General features: G+C 40.2%; 1 protein-coding gene across 3 annotated transcripts in view; it reads left to right on the forward strand.

The window, feature by feature from the left end:
• The window catches only part of RSRC1 (arginine and serine rich coiled-coil 1), a 171,606-nt gene that overhangs the window by 34,832 nt on the left and 121,423 nt on the right, over positions 1-15,351 (forward strand). For all 3 annotated transcript variants that reach the window (XM_083739848.1, XM_083739846.1, XM_083739847.1), the window contains exon 4: positions 7,776-7,952. In XM_083739848.1, coding sequence (XP_083595974.1) covers positions 7,776-7,952 — 177 coding nt within the window. The remainder of the gene's footprint in view (positions 1-7,775; positions 7,953-15,351) is intronic.

Here is a 15,351-nt window from a genome sequence, read left to right on the forward strand (position 1 = left end):
ACATTTCCAGGAATGGGTAGGACCAGAAGCAAAAGTAAGTGGAGCAACACATGTTGATCAATATAGAGGTTAAACCACCTTCTCTGTGCACTACATTCCTGGTCTAGATCAGGTGCCCATGTAGATGGTATTTTTAAAGGAAATGCAAGATGCGTTAAATGCAGAAAACATTTAATTTTTCATCTACTTTGGCTCTCAGTAGCATCGTGCCTGAGGATAATTTAGTTCTGAAATCAGTTGGATCTAACAAACTATTCTTATTGTTATTTACTTATTATCCACTTACTAAAAAAAATCTTTGTGCCTTAGAAAAGATTAAAAGCCAGAAGGGAAGAACATATTTGATTTCATTTCACTTTTAATTTGTATTTCTCCTGACACCCTGGAGAGGTACTGCCATTCAAAGTAGATAATACTTGTTAGGAGGACAAACTCTGGCTTGATGTAAGGAATCTTTTTATGTTCTTGTAGAGGACTCAGGTTTTGACTGCTATCCCTGAACCTGAGCTTTTAATAGCCATACTAGAGGTTGCTGCCCCGCTTGCATCACTAACCAACCCCACACACTTATCAATCTCCCTCTTTTTACACCTGACCAAGCCCCCTTCATCTCCCTTTCCACCTCATCCCCAAAGTCCCCTCCCCCCACCTTTTTGACTTTTGTAGGTGGTTTCCACTGCCTCTGTATATCTTAAATCAGTTGATAGAATAGATACTCTAATATTCAGAGAATGATAAATGTCAGCAGTTCTTTGTTAGGTACTAGTGAAATACCCATCATTTTGATTGGCAATTCCAGAGGATGTCAGGGAAGAAAGGGAGTACTACTAGATCACAAGGATGCCAATGGCAGGGAGAAAGTACTCCCTTCCCCTCTAGGACCTGGAAACTTAGCAACAGGAGTTACCTTATGCAGAGTCAGACCATTAGTCTGTCTAGCTCAGTATTGTCTGCAATGACTGGCAATGGCTCTCCAGTTTTAAATAGTGCTTTTTTCCTCCAGATACCAGGGATAAGGCCCGCAAATTATGACATGAAAGCTCAACTGTTGAGCTACATGAGATATGGGAACCCTTCTTCCCCTCCTTGCTTGGAACTTTCCGTGGTCAAACAAGGGGAATGGGGTGGTGAGAGAAGCTGCAGGCTAGTAGTGATGACTTATTGTGGGTGAAAAGTGAGACCTCTGGGTTCAGATTCAAGGGCATCCAAGTGCAACAGAGGAAAAGTTCAGTATTCATCAAGGTGAAAATTGAAATGTTCCTAATGTTATTGATTTTAAGTATGTTGAGTCTTGAAAATGTGGTAAACCATCTATGTATGCAGTGGTGCTAGAAATCAGAACTTTAACAATCTTACGTTTTAGAGTAGCAGTCTACACATTTTTTATTGTGTCTAACAACAAATACTGCAAAATTTTAATATGTGATGTGTTGAGAACATCTGAGAAATTATTTAATAGCTTCTTAACTAACTCCACACTGCCTATTGTATGTAAAATAATCTTAAAACAAATAACTTAGAATCAAGAGATGGATTTTTATCTTGTAGAACGATGCTGCCAGCAAAGAAACCCTTTAGTAGTAGTAGAAGGCACTAATAGAAATACAGGCACCCCCACACTTATGTGTGATTGACTTGTGCGCGACCGTATATGTGTAGCATTGTGAAATAATTAAGTAATTTAATTCATACCAGGGAATGGAGGGAGAGAGCTGGAGAATCCTAGTGGCTCATGAAGACATGCTTTGAGGAGCCCGAAGAGGACTTCAGTGAGGGTGGAGAAGAGACTGGAGGCACAGCAGGGTTTTATTTAGGGTGCTTAGCCTCATCTAACAGCTGATATGTGTGGTAGCATAGCAGCGGCTGCTGCTTTTCCGCATGTCCTCTGGCCTCCTGCTGACCCCAGAGCTTGAGTTCCAGTTGTGGATATTTTGGGTACAATATTTTTGATCTGGACTGGAGAGGGAATGGCAGAGAGGGCATTTAAAGCGTCTTTAGATGGCACTCCCTACTTATGTGATTTTCACTGACGTGCATGGGGGGCAAGAACATAATGTAAGTGGGGAGTTGCCTGTATAACAATGTTCAACATTTCAAATCTGTAATAAATGAATATACATCTAGCTATTAGATCCAAGCAAAGTTGTGTGTGTTCATACCTGATCACACTAAGTGTTTTTCTTGGCAACCTTAGCCCTACATCTGCAGAACTTATGAACATCCAGAAAAGCTGTTTGTTTTGACTTGTGTAAAGTATTTCGCTGGGTTCTCTAGATGAAAAAGGCACTTCAGATGACTAAGGGAGGAAGATAATAGGGTTTTCCGGGACCGGAGGAGGAGTGAGGCATGGAGGCGGAAAGCATGCATGTTCTGTGTGCTTGTGCATGTGGGATATGTGTAAACACAGGGCAGAGGGTAGGGCCAATATACACATGAGTGCTAGAACTTTTTGGATAATTTACCAGTACTGTACGGCTCTTTACATCTTTAGAGGTAGAAATGAAACACTTATGAGCATTAAAGTGTGAGAGTAGATTGCTTCCAAATTGGCTTATGCAGACTTAAATGTATCTCAAATAAAGCAGAAATTTTGTTTCCTAACAGTGTAGGTGAATTGATATATTGTATTTAACAATAGTCTTCGGTGATAATCCATGTGTAGTTTGATCTCATGAATGAGCAACACACATTTTTTGTTTTGTTTTGTGGTCTTTGCATCTCTGTCCATGCCCAACAGGTTTGCTAGGCATGGATTGTGAGGTGAAGAAGCACTTAGTCTTGAATTCATTCAAGAAGACCAGATCTTACAATGCTGTAAGATGACTGCAGGAAAATATTTCAGATGGATCTAGTTCTGCTCAGTGACATTCAGCTTGTGCTGGATGAAGGGGGTCGGGGAGACAATCTTTATAAACGCTTAATCCTTCTGCAGCCCGTTGCGCCTCAGGAAAAGTGCCCCAGAAGGTTGTGGGACTGCTGGAGCCGCATGAGAGGCAATGTAAGGGACTGCAGGAGAAAGGAGGAAATGCCATCACCTTCTCTCTTCCTCCTCCAGTGGGGAGACTTTGCTGAATCTTGGTGCCTTCTGTGAGTGGAAGAGCTCTTCCATTGTGGAATGGGCCAATCTGCTTCCAACCTATTAGGTTGAAAATAAGTTGTGCAACTCTGTTGTATTTATCTCATGGCTTGTGTCTTGAATGGAATAATATTATTTATAATTTGAAATGTTGTGATAAATATATTGCCAAAAGTGTTGGTTGACGTTTTTTAGGGAGACTTAAATTACAAGGACTGTCATTAAACCAATGGCTGTTATTGATAGGTGTGTCCATAAAAACTTGACATTATTGAAAACCCAATTCATGGGTGGGTGCTGTTTTCCAGTGTTCATAAGTCATTAAATTTAGCACATGCCATCTTAAGACTAGTCCTCATGTGTGATATCGTTTGCTTAAGCTGCCCAGTAGAGTGGGGTGAAAAGAAGACCCAAACTATTTTTCTACTTTTGAAAAGTGTGTGTTTATTGATTTTTTAACTATTTTTTTAAAAAAAAGATTAGATGGCATTTTAGTGTGTTGAAGCAATATAATTGGGGTAATGCTAAATGACACTGACCTCATTTCCTAGAGAACAATGAAAATTAGTAGTTTCACATTTTATTAGGCTGATATTCCAGATGTAGTGTATATTTAATTAAGTGTAGTTTCCTTTTGGATATGGTATGTGTATCTGTTTTTTGTCGCAAATTCTTTCTAGTTTTACAGTTTTCCACATGTTTTCTTTCACCATTTATGTTTTTTTTTTTCAAAGCAGAGCTATGAGGGCTTAAATCACTTTAGTATGTAGCAAAACAGTTCTCATTCAAACAATAAACGCCATTTTAAAAAGCCCTTAGATCTTCTGTCACTTCATAAATACAAATGTATAAAAACAGTATGCAGTTGTAGTGCCCACCTGCTAATTAAATGCAGATTTCCTCAAACTAGTTTTAAAATCTGCTTTATTTGTTTCAACTCTGTCTCTGTTTGGATTACATATGGCTCTTGTGAAACTAATTATGCTTATGGAGCAGCTGTTAAATTTAGTGCAAGTCATTTTATCCAATATTTTACATTTTAATTGATTACCTGTGAAGAAATTAGCAAATTAGCACTTATTGTGCAGTAACTGAATAGTCTTTTATAGATATTTTCAGGGTTTTCAGGGGGTTTTTTAAAAAGCAAGTGGGCAAAGTGCTGAAGGAATAAAGACATTGCTTAGGAGTTAGACAGGAAATATTTTGGTGAACTCTTATTATCTGGTGTGAAATTCCGGGATGCTGAGTGATGCCAAGCATCTGTGTGTGTTCTGTAAGTTAGACATAAAAAGATTGGAAAGAAATGGCTTTTTCATAGGATTTTTGTAGCATATGGGCTTATCTGGATCTAAGAAGTCTTTGAAGATCTTTGAACTTGACTAAATGACTTAACCTTTGGCATGATGGGTGTGTGCTATGGTGCTCTGAAAGCTTTTTTCCCTTTTTTTGGAGGGGCCAGGTCTGGTAGCCCATTTTCCATGTTAATTTCTTCTACACCATCACTTCCTTTTTTGTCTTCCTTTCTGTGATAAAACTACTTTGTCATTCGATTGTAACTATGAAAATATACGTAATAGAATCTTGTTAAAAATTCAGGATGCTATCTTTAATAAATTATATGTGGATTAGACTCATTGAAATCAACATAGGAATAAGCATACCCCACTTTCATTTCAAGGTAAATTCTCATCTCTCCTTAGCCCTTAGCCCTATGTTATTTTTCCTCCTAGTAAAAAGGAGAGGTCTATACTTTGGTGGTCTCAGTAGGAATGGGGTTCAGTAGACGTAGGACAACTAATGATGTCGCCTGCTCTGTTACAGATTTGGTGCAAGCAGCAGGAGTGCTGGGGCTGTTTCAGCTGGGAAGGGGGAACCTTCTCAATCCCCAGCTGAGCTGTGCAAACAAGCTGTGTTGTCCCAGTCCGTGAGTGAGAGCTGGGGAAGTTTCACCAGGTGCTTTGCGGGCAGAGGCCAATGCAACTTGTTTTTTCAGTATCGCAGTATATTGCCAAACCGCGATGTTTGGCTGGTGAAACACTGCCATGTTGAAAAACAGATATCGCCCAGCCCTACTCCTCCCCATTTCATCTTCACAACAACCCTTTGAGGTAGGCTAGGCTAAAGTATGGTGATTGGTCATGGTCACCCAGTGAGCTTCATGGCTGAGGGGAGATTTGAATCCCAGGTCATAGTCCAACATTCTAACCATTGTGAATCAGAATTTTACAGCACCAAATGCTTCTGCAGCATGAGTCCCAAGTGCCTCAAACTGGACTAGCGAATCCATGATTATAGCATGGTTTTAGAGACCAGTATCTCATAACCTGAACTGTGCTGGCATTGGCTAACATAATGTATAATGGGGTGGGGAACATTTCGCAACATGAGCAGCGTCCTGGAGTGTGCTTATGGCAGTGGTGGGTGCAGCTGGAGGCAAAAGTAGATGTGGATACAAACAAAAATGAGTGTAATAAAGGACACAACTCTTCCCTTTGTACAGCAAGGTTGTGTTCTAGCCACACTAAAGCCAGGAAATTCTGTGCATACCCTCTCACACCACTATCCTTCCAGGCATCATCACAGTTTAAGAACACCTCCTAAGCCATCAAAAGCCCTCAAGGGAGAGTTTGGAGTCGGGCCAGTGAGAAGTGTAGCCTGGTCAGGGTATTTGTGGCCTAGGCAGAATCCTTGAGGCCTGGATGGTCACACTTGGCTGCCAGGCCTGTTTCCCTATCCTTGCTGTATAAAGTGGACACTTGTCGCATACCCTCCAACATTTCACCGATGAAAATAGGGACATTCTATTCCATAATGATTCTTTTACTATTTATGCCCTACATACCTTTATTGGTTTGCCCCAGCACTCTGGGCAACTTCCAAAATATATAGAAACACAATAAAACATTAAACATTAAAAAAGCCTTCCCTATACAGCAGAGGTAGTCAACCTTTTTATACCTACCACCTGCTAGTGCATCTTTCTTGATGGTAAAATTTTCTTACCAGTGCTTGTGCCGTAGAACCCCCTACCGCCCACCTAAAATCCTGAAACACCCACTAGTGGATGGTAGGGACCAGGTTGACAACCCCTGCTATACATGATTGCCTTCAGATGGCTCAATGCTTGCATAACTCCATACCTTCCAACATTTCTCCATTGAAAATGGGACATCCTACCGTTCCCTCCAACATTTATCCCGTGAAAATAAGGACAACCTAAGGAAAAGTGGGACATTCTGGGATCAAATCAAATAGCTTCTCTAAATCAGGGATGTCCCTGGAAAATAGGGACACTTGGAGAGCCTGTTGTAGCTATGAGACTAAAGTTGCATTCAGGTGTAATATTAAACCATGGGTTAGTGCTACGGTTCCTCCTTCATATGCAGTTCTAATCTTTCATTTGCAGTTTGTAAACAAAATGTAGTTTCCTAGAACTGTGGTTTGTAAAAAAAACCTAACTACAGTTTGTTAACAAACCAGGATTTGGACAAAATGGGAAAGTGCAGTTTGTGATACACTCCAAATGTAGACTTTAGATCTCATTGTCTTGTGTATGAAAAAGCAAGAAAGGGAAGAGTCTTTAGGTCTAAGACTTACTCTTGCATATTCATTCTTACAGCACTATACCATGATTTAGTGTGTCTGAATGCAGCGTAAGCTTGTACCCTAAGGGAAAAAGTTATCTTTCTAAGTTTTGTATGTGGAAGCTTTATCGGTAAGAAGCAGCACTTGAAATGTTTCCAGAAAATTTTGGGGAACTGTGAACCTGGTATATTGGTGGGATAACCTCCTAGTGGCATAAAGTGAACCATTCATCACCTTCCAATAAAGACAATGCCACATTGAGTGGATTATAGAAGACTGGTTCTAAACTGATTTAGAATCTGCAACATCAGCATTTTTCACTAAAGCTATAGCTGTATGGAGTGGCAGTTCATTGAATTCATTGCAGAACATTCTTCATCATCTGTTTGAAAGGATCTAAGGCAACTGTCGGTGGTTGCTGCTTCATTAGGACCACCATTCTGTTTAAGAAATTTTAATCAATCCTCAGGTTTTAGTAGATTAAATGAGTGTATTGCATTACATTTGTATATGCTTAAAATCAGGATTTCTAATAGGAAGCATACAGGGTTTTATATCTGCACTGTGAAATCGAGGGTTTTTAAAAAAGTTTGTACAAAATAAAAGATTAAAGTGCGATTGTCACCATCTCTTCTCATTTCTTCCTAGCAGCTAATGTTCTGCGTTATACTGCCTGTGCTCATGGAGAATAACTTAAGAGCTCCATTAAAAAGTAATGCAAAAAATGGTTTAGCATTATGAACAGCCTTGAAATCACATGCTTCCTCCTTCTACCCCCACATAGGTTGCAATAAAATACTTGCATTCCTGATGCAGCAACAAGCCACATTTTGCTGTTTTGCTCTGGAGTGGAAAAGTGTGATATGTGTAAACCATAGTTTGTTTATTTAAATAATTTTAAGACCCCTTTCAGGGTACAACACCCTCACAAGGTAATTTTTTGCAGGAGTCTAGCATTCCTGAAAATATAGTAATTGCAATTAAGCGCAGCAGCTTTTTAAAAACCAGCAGTGATGGGGCCATATGTATCTTCCTGGGAAGAGAGTTCCAAAGGTGTGGGTCCATCACTGGAAGAAACAAACAAACCCACTTTGCTTACTATTCAACCTTATAGGTCCCACTCCAGACCTCAACAACGGTCTTATAGCCGAAGCAGTGAAAGGACCAGTCACAGAAGAACACGCAGCAGATCTCGTGATAAAGAAAGACGTAAAGGCAGAGATAAAGAGAAGACAAGAGAGAAGGATCGGGCTAGAGGAAAAGAAAAGGACCAGCATTATACCCAAAGTGGGTAAGTAACAAAGGAAATTAATTAATGAAATAGTGAGATAATTTGAATATCATAGTATTATTTTTCCCCTTGGTTTTAAGTAATTTCTTTTAGAAATATTTAATATGTCGTGATCTTATATAGATCCCAGTGGTCCTTCTCTCCTGGCCCCAAATGCAGGCCACTAATCAGGTCAGCAGTTACCGGTATTTAACATCAGCATATCTGCAGGAACTAGTAGTCACAGCCATCGGCCCAGTTCACATGTCATAGTTTAAAACAAATTAAGGTTTAATGTGAATGAGCAGTAAGTTGGTGCACATTGCTGAAAATGTCTTGCTCCACTCCACTGCTCTTGCTGCTGTTGTGTTGTGGAAAGGCAAGCCTGGCATGCTGTGTCATATTAACTCAGGCTCATGATTTGTTTCATACAAACAAACAAACAAACAAACAAACAAACAATGAGCTGTAAAATAAGAATAAACATTGGTTTCCATTTGTGAGTTTTTGGGAGGACACAAACCTGCTCCTGGATTTGGAGAACTCAAGCCATACTCTAACCTGTGTCTGTAGCGGAGGAGCACTATGGGAACTTTTGATCACCGTACAATAGCAGGCTGCTTTTTTTTTTTACATTAAACGATAGTATTTTAAACTATAGTATTTTAAACTATGGTTTATGTGATGTGCAAGCAAGGCCATTCATTAGGACCTTGTTTTTCCTGTTTCTATCACCATGTTAGCATGTGTCTTTCACTATCTGTAGCAATTGTTTCTGCTGTGTATGTGGCAATACTGAGTCATAATAATAAAAATATTTCTGTAGCACTTCAGAGTGTGCAAAGAGCTTCATATAATAATAATAATAATAATAATAATTTTTTATTTATACCCCGCCCTCCCCAGCCAAGGCCGGGCTCAGAGCGGCTTACAAGCAATAATAAAAACAAGATGAATGATTACAACTTAAAAACAAAAATAAAATACAACATTAAAAAAATGGAACATTAAAATATTAAAATGTAGCCTCATCGCAGGAGGAGAAGGAAAAGAAAGGGAAAAAAAGAGAGGGAGGGAATCAAATATGATATGCATGATCTCAGTAATATTTTCAACAATGTTGTAAGCTAAGCAAGCATTACTAATTTTATTTTGCTGCAGACAGCGTACAAAATGATTTAGGAGTAAAAATATATTATGAGCATAAGTTCAGCATCTTGGATCCTGTCCTTCCTTCTTTGCTTGACATAAAATTCACATTCACAGATCCAGAGTTTAAAGAAACAGAGGACTAAAATAATATGTCTGGATGAAGTGATGGGATGGATTAGGGCCAATAAACTAAAACTGAATCCTGGCAAAATAGGTCTGTGAGTGAGTTGTCCTCAAGTTTGGGGACTGGAAATTTTATCTGTTTTAGGTAGAGTTGCACAGTTTATGAAGGAATGGGCAGTCACTGGGGAACCAGATGGCCTTAGTGGTTTGGAGCACCTTTTAGTAGGTTCAGCTGGTATGGCTGTAACTGTTTAGCTACAGTGACTCACACATTGGTAACTTCTAGGCTGAACTATGGCAACGAGCTCTCTGGGGCTGCTGATAAGGTTAGTTTGAAAACTGCAGCTGGTGCAAAATGTGGGGTCTAGGTTGCTTAGTGGCGCACTCTGCCACACACAGGTAACTTGTGTGCTAAAAGAATTGCACTGGCTGCCTATTTGCTCCTGAGCCAAGTTAAACGTCTTGTTAGGGATTTACAAGCTCTAAACAGCTTGAAACTAGGCAATCTGATAGAACACTTCTTTTGGTACAGACCTGCCTGTTTGCTAAGATCGTCAGAGGAGGCCCTATTATCCATAAGACGTCTGGCAGAAATCCATCTCACAACAACTTGGAAGAGGGCTTTCATTAGGGTGGCTCTCCCCTAATGGAGTGATCTTGCTTCAGATATGCAGCACTGCATCAGGCACCTACAGCGTCAATCTTTTTCAACCAGTTAAAAATACACCTGAATACTGACTTTAACCAACCTCTGGATATCATATACAGTGGTACCTCAGGTTACATATGCTTCAGGTTACATTCGCTTCAGGTTACAGACTCCGCTAACCCAGAAATAGTGCTTCAGGTTAAGAACTTTGCTTCAGAATGAGAACAGAAATCATCCTCTGGCAGTGCGGCGGCAGCAGGAGGCCCCATTAGCTAAAGTGGTGCTTCAGGTTAAGAGCAGTTTCAGGTTAAGTAAGGACCTCCAGAACGAATTAAGTACTTAACCTGAGGTTCCACTGTATCTATCTACCTATATCAATATATATATCAATATATCTATATCTATCTATCTATCTATCTATCATTTATCTATCTATCATTTATCTATCTATCTATATCTATAGTGTAGAATGATGTCTAAGCAAATCTGGACCATGGAATAATTCACATTGGTCAGAAGAAGTTGAATTTGTTTTAATATCTTTTAAGAAAAGGTGAGATCTAGTATGTAAGTTTGCCGGTCACAGAAAGATGCTATTTTATTGCTGCTGAACTTGCCAGTGTTGGCGTACCTAGATATTCCACGGTGTTCGTGTTCCCAGTGTTTGTCCAAACGGGCTTTTTAAAGTGTTATCTGGAGTGCTTTTCTTCAAGGCTTGTTACATCTGTGCTGTATGCTTTGACAAGTGTTTGTCCAGTGATGTCAGAAATGGTGGTGTTGGTGTTGAGGAGCATAAGATAAACACTGGATATGAAGTGAGTTGTAGACAGATGGTTGCTTTCCAAGGATGTGGCCTTTGAAGTGAAATGTTGTAGCTGTGTTAGGTTAGAAGCTTTGTCAGTGAAAGAAAGGTTTACAGCAGTATAAAAAGCTTGTTAAGTGGGCATCAGCCTCAGGCTGAATACACCATATAGTTTTCTAGAGATGCTGGAACCAGACCCTTCAGCTGTCCTGGAAGCCAACTTTGTCTCTATGTCTACACTGGCAGCATTGTCAGAGAACCTAATAAAGTCTCCACAACACCAGGGGCATGTTCATCCCCCTGCTTCATTAACAAAAACTTGTTAATAAAATAACCAAACTTGTATCATTTTAGTTTTTTGTAAGATTAAAAATAGCTTAAATGTAAGAAGATTATTCTTAGATGATGATATTGGAGGTAGGCTCATGAGTAGGGATATGCTTATTCAATTCAAGTTCTTTTCTACTTTGGTTCCCTCTTTTGCCTGTTTCATCTCATTTCTACATAATTGTGCAAAAAACAAAAAACAAACGACAACAAAACAATACCCTGCACCAAACCCCTCCATTTTATCCACTTTGAATTTTATAAGGTGATCCTTCTTTTAACTTCTCTTTTTTAAACGTGTTTTGCTAGCCACTTGGAATAGCAAAAAGGACATCTATTTTACACTACCCACACACTTTGAAAATGGTGCTGAAATTGCCTCTTGAACTTCAGGAGTAATGGGATGTGATGATGTCACCTCACCAACCTCTGAAATGCTTTGTATATGGAAAAAATGAAGGCTGATTCAAGCAGCTAGAAAGACGTGTTTTTTGGGGTTTTAAAAGAAAAAAATGTTAAAGGCGGCCCATGAACCACCTTGTCAAATTCTAAATAGCAGTTCAAAGTGTGGGGCAATTGCCACAATATATTTTGATCTACACAATGATCCAGAAGGTGTGGATCTGGTCAGTTCTTTTCCAGATACGGAGCAGATGGATTACTTAACCATCCTTGGCAAACGCAGTAATTCTTATTTGCTACAAAAGTGTGCTGTAAGTGTTGTTTTCTTTTCTTGAGGCAGTTGGTTGCTTCACACTACAATTTGCAGCATAGCAGCAATGTTATGTCTGACTGTGTAATTGGAACACAACTATGATGATTTATTGAAGCAAACAGTGTTTCTTTGCATGGCCCAAATCTAACCAGATGTTTTTAGTTTGCAAAAAAGAAAAAAAGAGTACTTTAATAGATCTTTCCTGTTCACCATTCACAAAATGGGGTATTTTCTTCAGACAAAATTCATGTACCAGGTTTCTGACAAGGACTAAACTGAGCATAGCTGTTAACCGTCCCTTATTTGGCGGGAAACTCCCTTATCCCCGCGCCATGTCCCGCTGCTGTCCTGGATTGATGATGTCCCATAAATTTCCCGGGTTTCAAAGGAAGCAGCTCCTCTCCCTCCCTCTCTGAGTCTGGCACAGCCTCTCCAACCCTTTTTCTCGCTGCCGCTGGCAGCAACAACTACACCCCGCAGCCGCCCACTGCTCTGCAGCATCCGTCTCCCCCACAAGCCTGGGACTGCCGGGCAACACCCCCCCGGCCCGAGCTCCCTTGTCTTCCTCCTCTTCGTCATTGTCGCCTCCTTTCTCCAACGGCAACAGAGGCGGCAGCAGCAGCAAAAGCGCTGCCGCCATCCCCGGCCCGAACACATCACCCCGCCAGTTTCCAGGATCCCCGAGTCCCTTCACGTCAGGGAATGGTGGCGGCTCAGCGAGAATCCTCCCCCGCCTCCTCTCTTCTCTCAGCAACAGGATCAAACCAAGCCCGCACTGCAACAGCAGTCCGGTGTCCTCCCTGCCCTCTCGCCTCGCCTCTCCTGGCGGGGCTGCAGCTGTCCTCGGCTCGGCGGTGGAGCTGGAGAGACCGTCCCCTCCCTCCCTCCCTCCCTCCCTCCCTAGGAAGTATGGTGGGGAGAGATGAGCGAGCAAGGAAGAAGCGAGAGGCGGAGGGCACGGCGAAAGGAAGGCTTGCGGGGAATGAGGGGGGGAGCTGGGCAGCCCCCACTTCATGCTGGGAACCTGCTGGTTGTCTAAAATCCCTTATTTTGGCTGCTGATCCCTTATTTTCAAATCTGTAAGTTGACAGCTATGAAACTGAGCTAGGTATATGTCTTTTAGTTTCATGTTATTTTGCACCTGGTGATAACTACTGAGTCATTGAATGTACTTTGGTGCATTTAGGTTACTCCTAGTATTGATACTGCCTAAGTGAGCACATTGTTCTGCCACAGAGCTATGACTCCTTGACCCAACTGTAGGAGTTACATCAGTGGCATTTGATCTTGTTGGAAGTTGCTGAAAGGAATAGACTGTTTAGAAGTGATAGGGGATAGATGCTATAACAGCATGAGTATATTATCACTCATACAGTCTGGGGTACCATGATTTTCTGTTCTATGCAATATTCATATTATCTTGGTAAAACAGAGCAATTTACAACATTGGTCTCTCTCCCTCAGAGATCATCTTGTATACGTAGGGCTTTGAAAATAAGGTTTTCATACTGTTTAGAAACACTTCAAATATTAATAAGCTCCTGAATGAAATTTGACAGGAGGTTCTTGATGTAATTCATACCTCCTATACCTTTTAACATGGAATATAGTTTTCATTTAATCAGACGATGATCAAAGAATGCCTGCATAGGGAATATGGATCTAAGAAACTTTTGTTATACAGCTATTTGTCATTTTGAAGATTTAGCTTGCTAACAGCAACATGTTACTGTTATTTAGTGCCAGTTTCTATCCCTATTTGGATAAGAAAGGGATACTCACAAGTCTTAAGCTCTTTTTGTGCTACTGAAAGTTGTTACCTTTTGGGATAACTAGCAGGTGTGAGGCAGAAAAGTGGGTAAATGATTAACCAAACTGTATATACTGTTCCTTAAGCCACGGAATACTCTTTCTAAGAAAGTCTGTTCTGTTTTGGTGTTCACTTCAACTGAAATATTATAGCTCAATAGCTGGTGGTAATAAATACTTGAATTACTTAAAATGAATGTCATAGTAGTAGCACCAGAAGGCAAGGTCTCATCAGACTAGGTTTTCTGACAGAGGTTAGGATGGTACCTGGATGTTGATATTTTAGCATGTTCTACACGATGAAGAACTGCAGTTTCGTCTCTGGGATTCTTGTATTGTGGACTCAACAGGAAGAAATGTTTGAAACTACGGTGTTCAGTGCTAGCATTTAATAATGAGATGACCCTCTCTCTTACTTTTCCTATATCTAAACCTCCTTGCCAAACTTTTATTGTACAGAAGAGTTGTAAGTTGGGGTCATGATGAATGTCACTTGTTGCTTGCATTATCTGCTTAATGCTTGCACCATCAAGGGGGGTGGGAGGGAAGATTTTGGGGATCTTTTGTATTTTAAAAGAACCATGAGACCCACCAATGGGAAGCCAGTGCGAATAGTAACTTGGGGGGCAGACACACTTACAATTCAGGAATGGACATGTTTGAGTATCTTTTTTGGTGTATGCCCTATGAAGGACTTCCAAAGAAAAAGTGTTTTGGCTAACATTTTTCAGTTGAAATTAGCTCATTTTTATAGCTGGATTTTCTGTATAACTAATGTCCTTATCTAGTGACTTTTGCTGGCCACAATTTTATAAATAAATGCCTGTTGATGGGCTTTTAGCACTTGGCAGAAAACATGAGACAATAAACAAGGAAACCTGGACTATTCTTAGTTTGACAGCAGTCAGACACTCTTGGAGTTTGTCATATTTTTCTTACCTCTTAGTACTTTATGCAGCAGGAAGTCATTTATGCTAATTTTGCCTGATTTGCATATAGGTTATAAGAGTTCTGTGGTAGAAAGCATGTTCAGAACTCCTTTTAAGTGCCTCTTTAGATCAAAGTGGGTCTGTGTGATAGCTGTTGTCTGACACCAAGCTGTGTGGTGTTGTTTTCATTAAACATTTATCATACTTCCAGTGTGACAGCAGGCAACTCTGTGCTTGAGCAACATGTTTCTATGCAAAATTTATTGAAAAAGATGAGACATTGTAAAGAGATCTTGTTGTCTTTCACAAGTGGCGAAGGCTAAATGTTTCACTGGATGAAGTATACTTTCACTGGATGAAGTGTTACCTTGAAGCAGCAGCAGTGGCAGCATTGTTTGCTTAATTATAGACTTGTTTTCTTGGTTTTTTATTTCCTGTTTGGTTTTTGCGTGTAATACTTTAAAGTAAAATTTAAAATTTTGTTTGAGGTTTCTTTTATAGTCTTCTACTAGCTGATAACTGCAGTGTGTTAACAGTGTCAACTTATTTCAAATTAAATAATTCAACCCATTCGTTACAGGATACAGATTTTAATGTGTAGTGAACACTTCTGTAAAGGGATGCATATTGGGACAAAACTCCTAACTTCACAAATACACCAATGGAGTCTGGTGATTACTGACCAGGAAAGAGATCTTGGAGTCATGGTGAATAGCTTGATGAATCCTCCCCCCCCCCCCCCAGTGTGCAGCAATTAAGAAGAAGGCAAATTCTAGGTTAGGGATCACTAGGAAAAGGACTGAAAATAAAACTCCCAGTATCTTAATGCTAGTATACATATTCCTGGTGTGACTGTAAGTGTACAGTTCTGGTGACTGCATCTTAAAAAGGATATTGCAGAGCTGGAAAAAGTT

Source organism: Podarcis gaigeae (genome assembly GCF_964106915.1).
Source record: "Podarcis gaigeae genome assembly, chromosome: 5".
In the NCBI taxonomy this organism is placed as follows: domain Eukaryota; kingdom Metazoa; phylum Chordata; class Lepidosauria; order Squamata; family Lacertidae; genus Podarcis; species Podarcis gaigeae.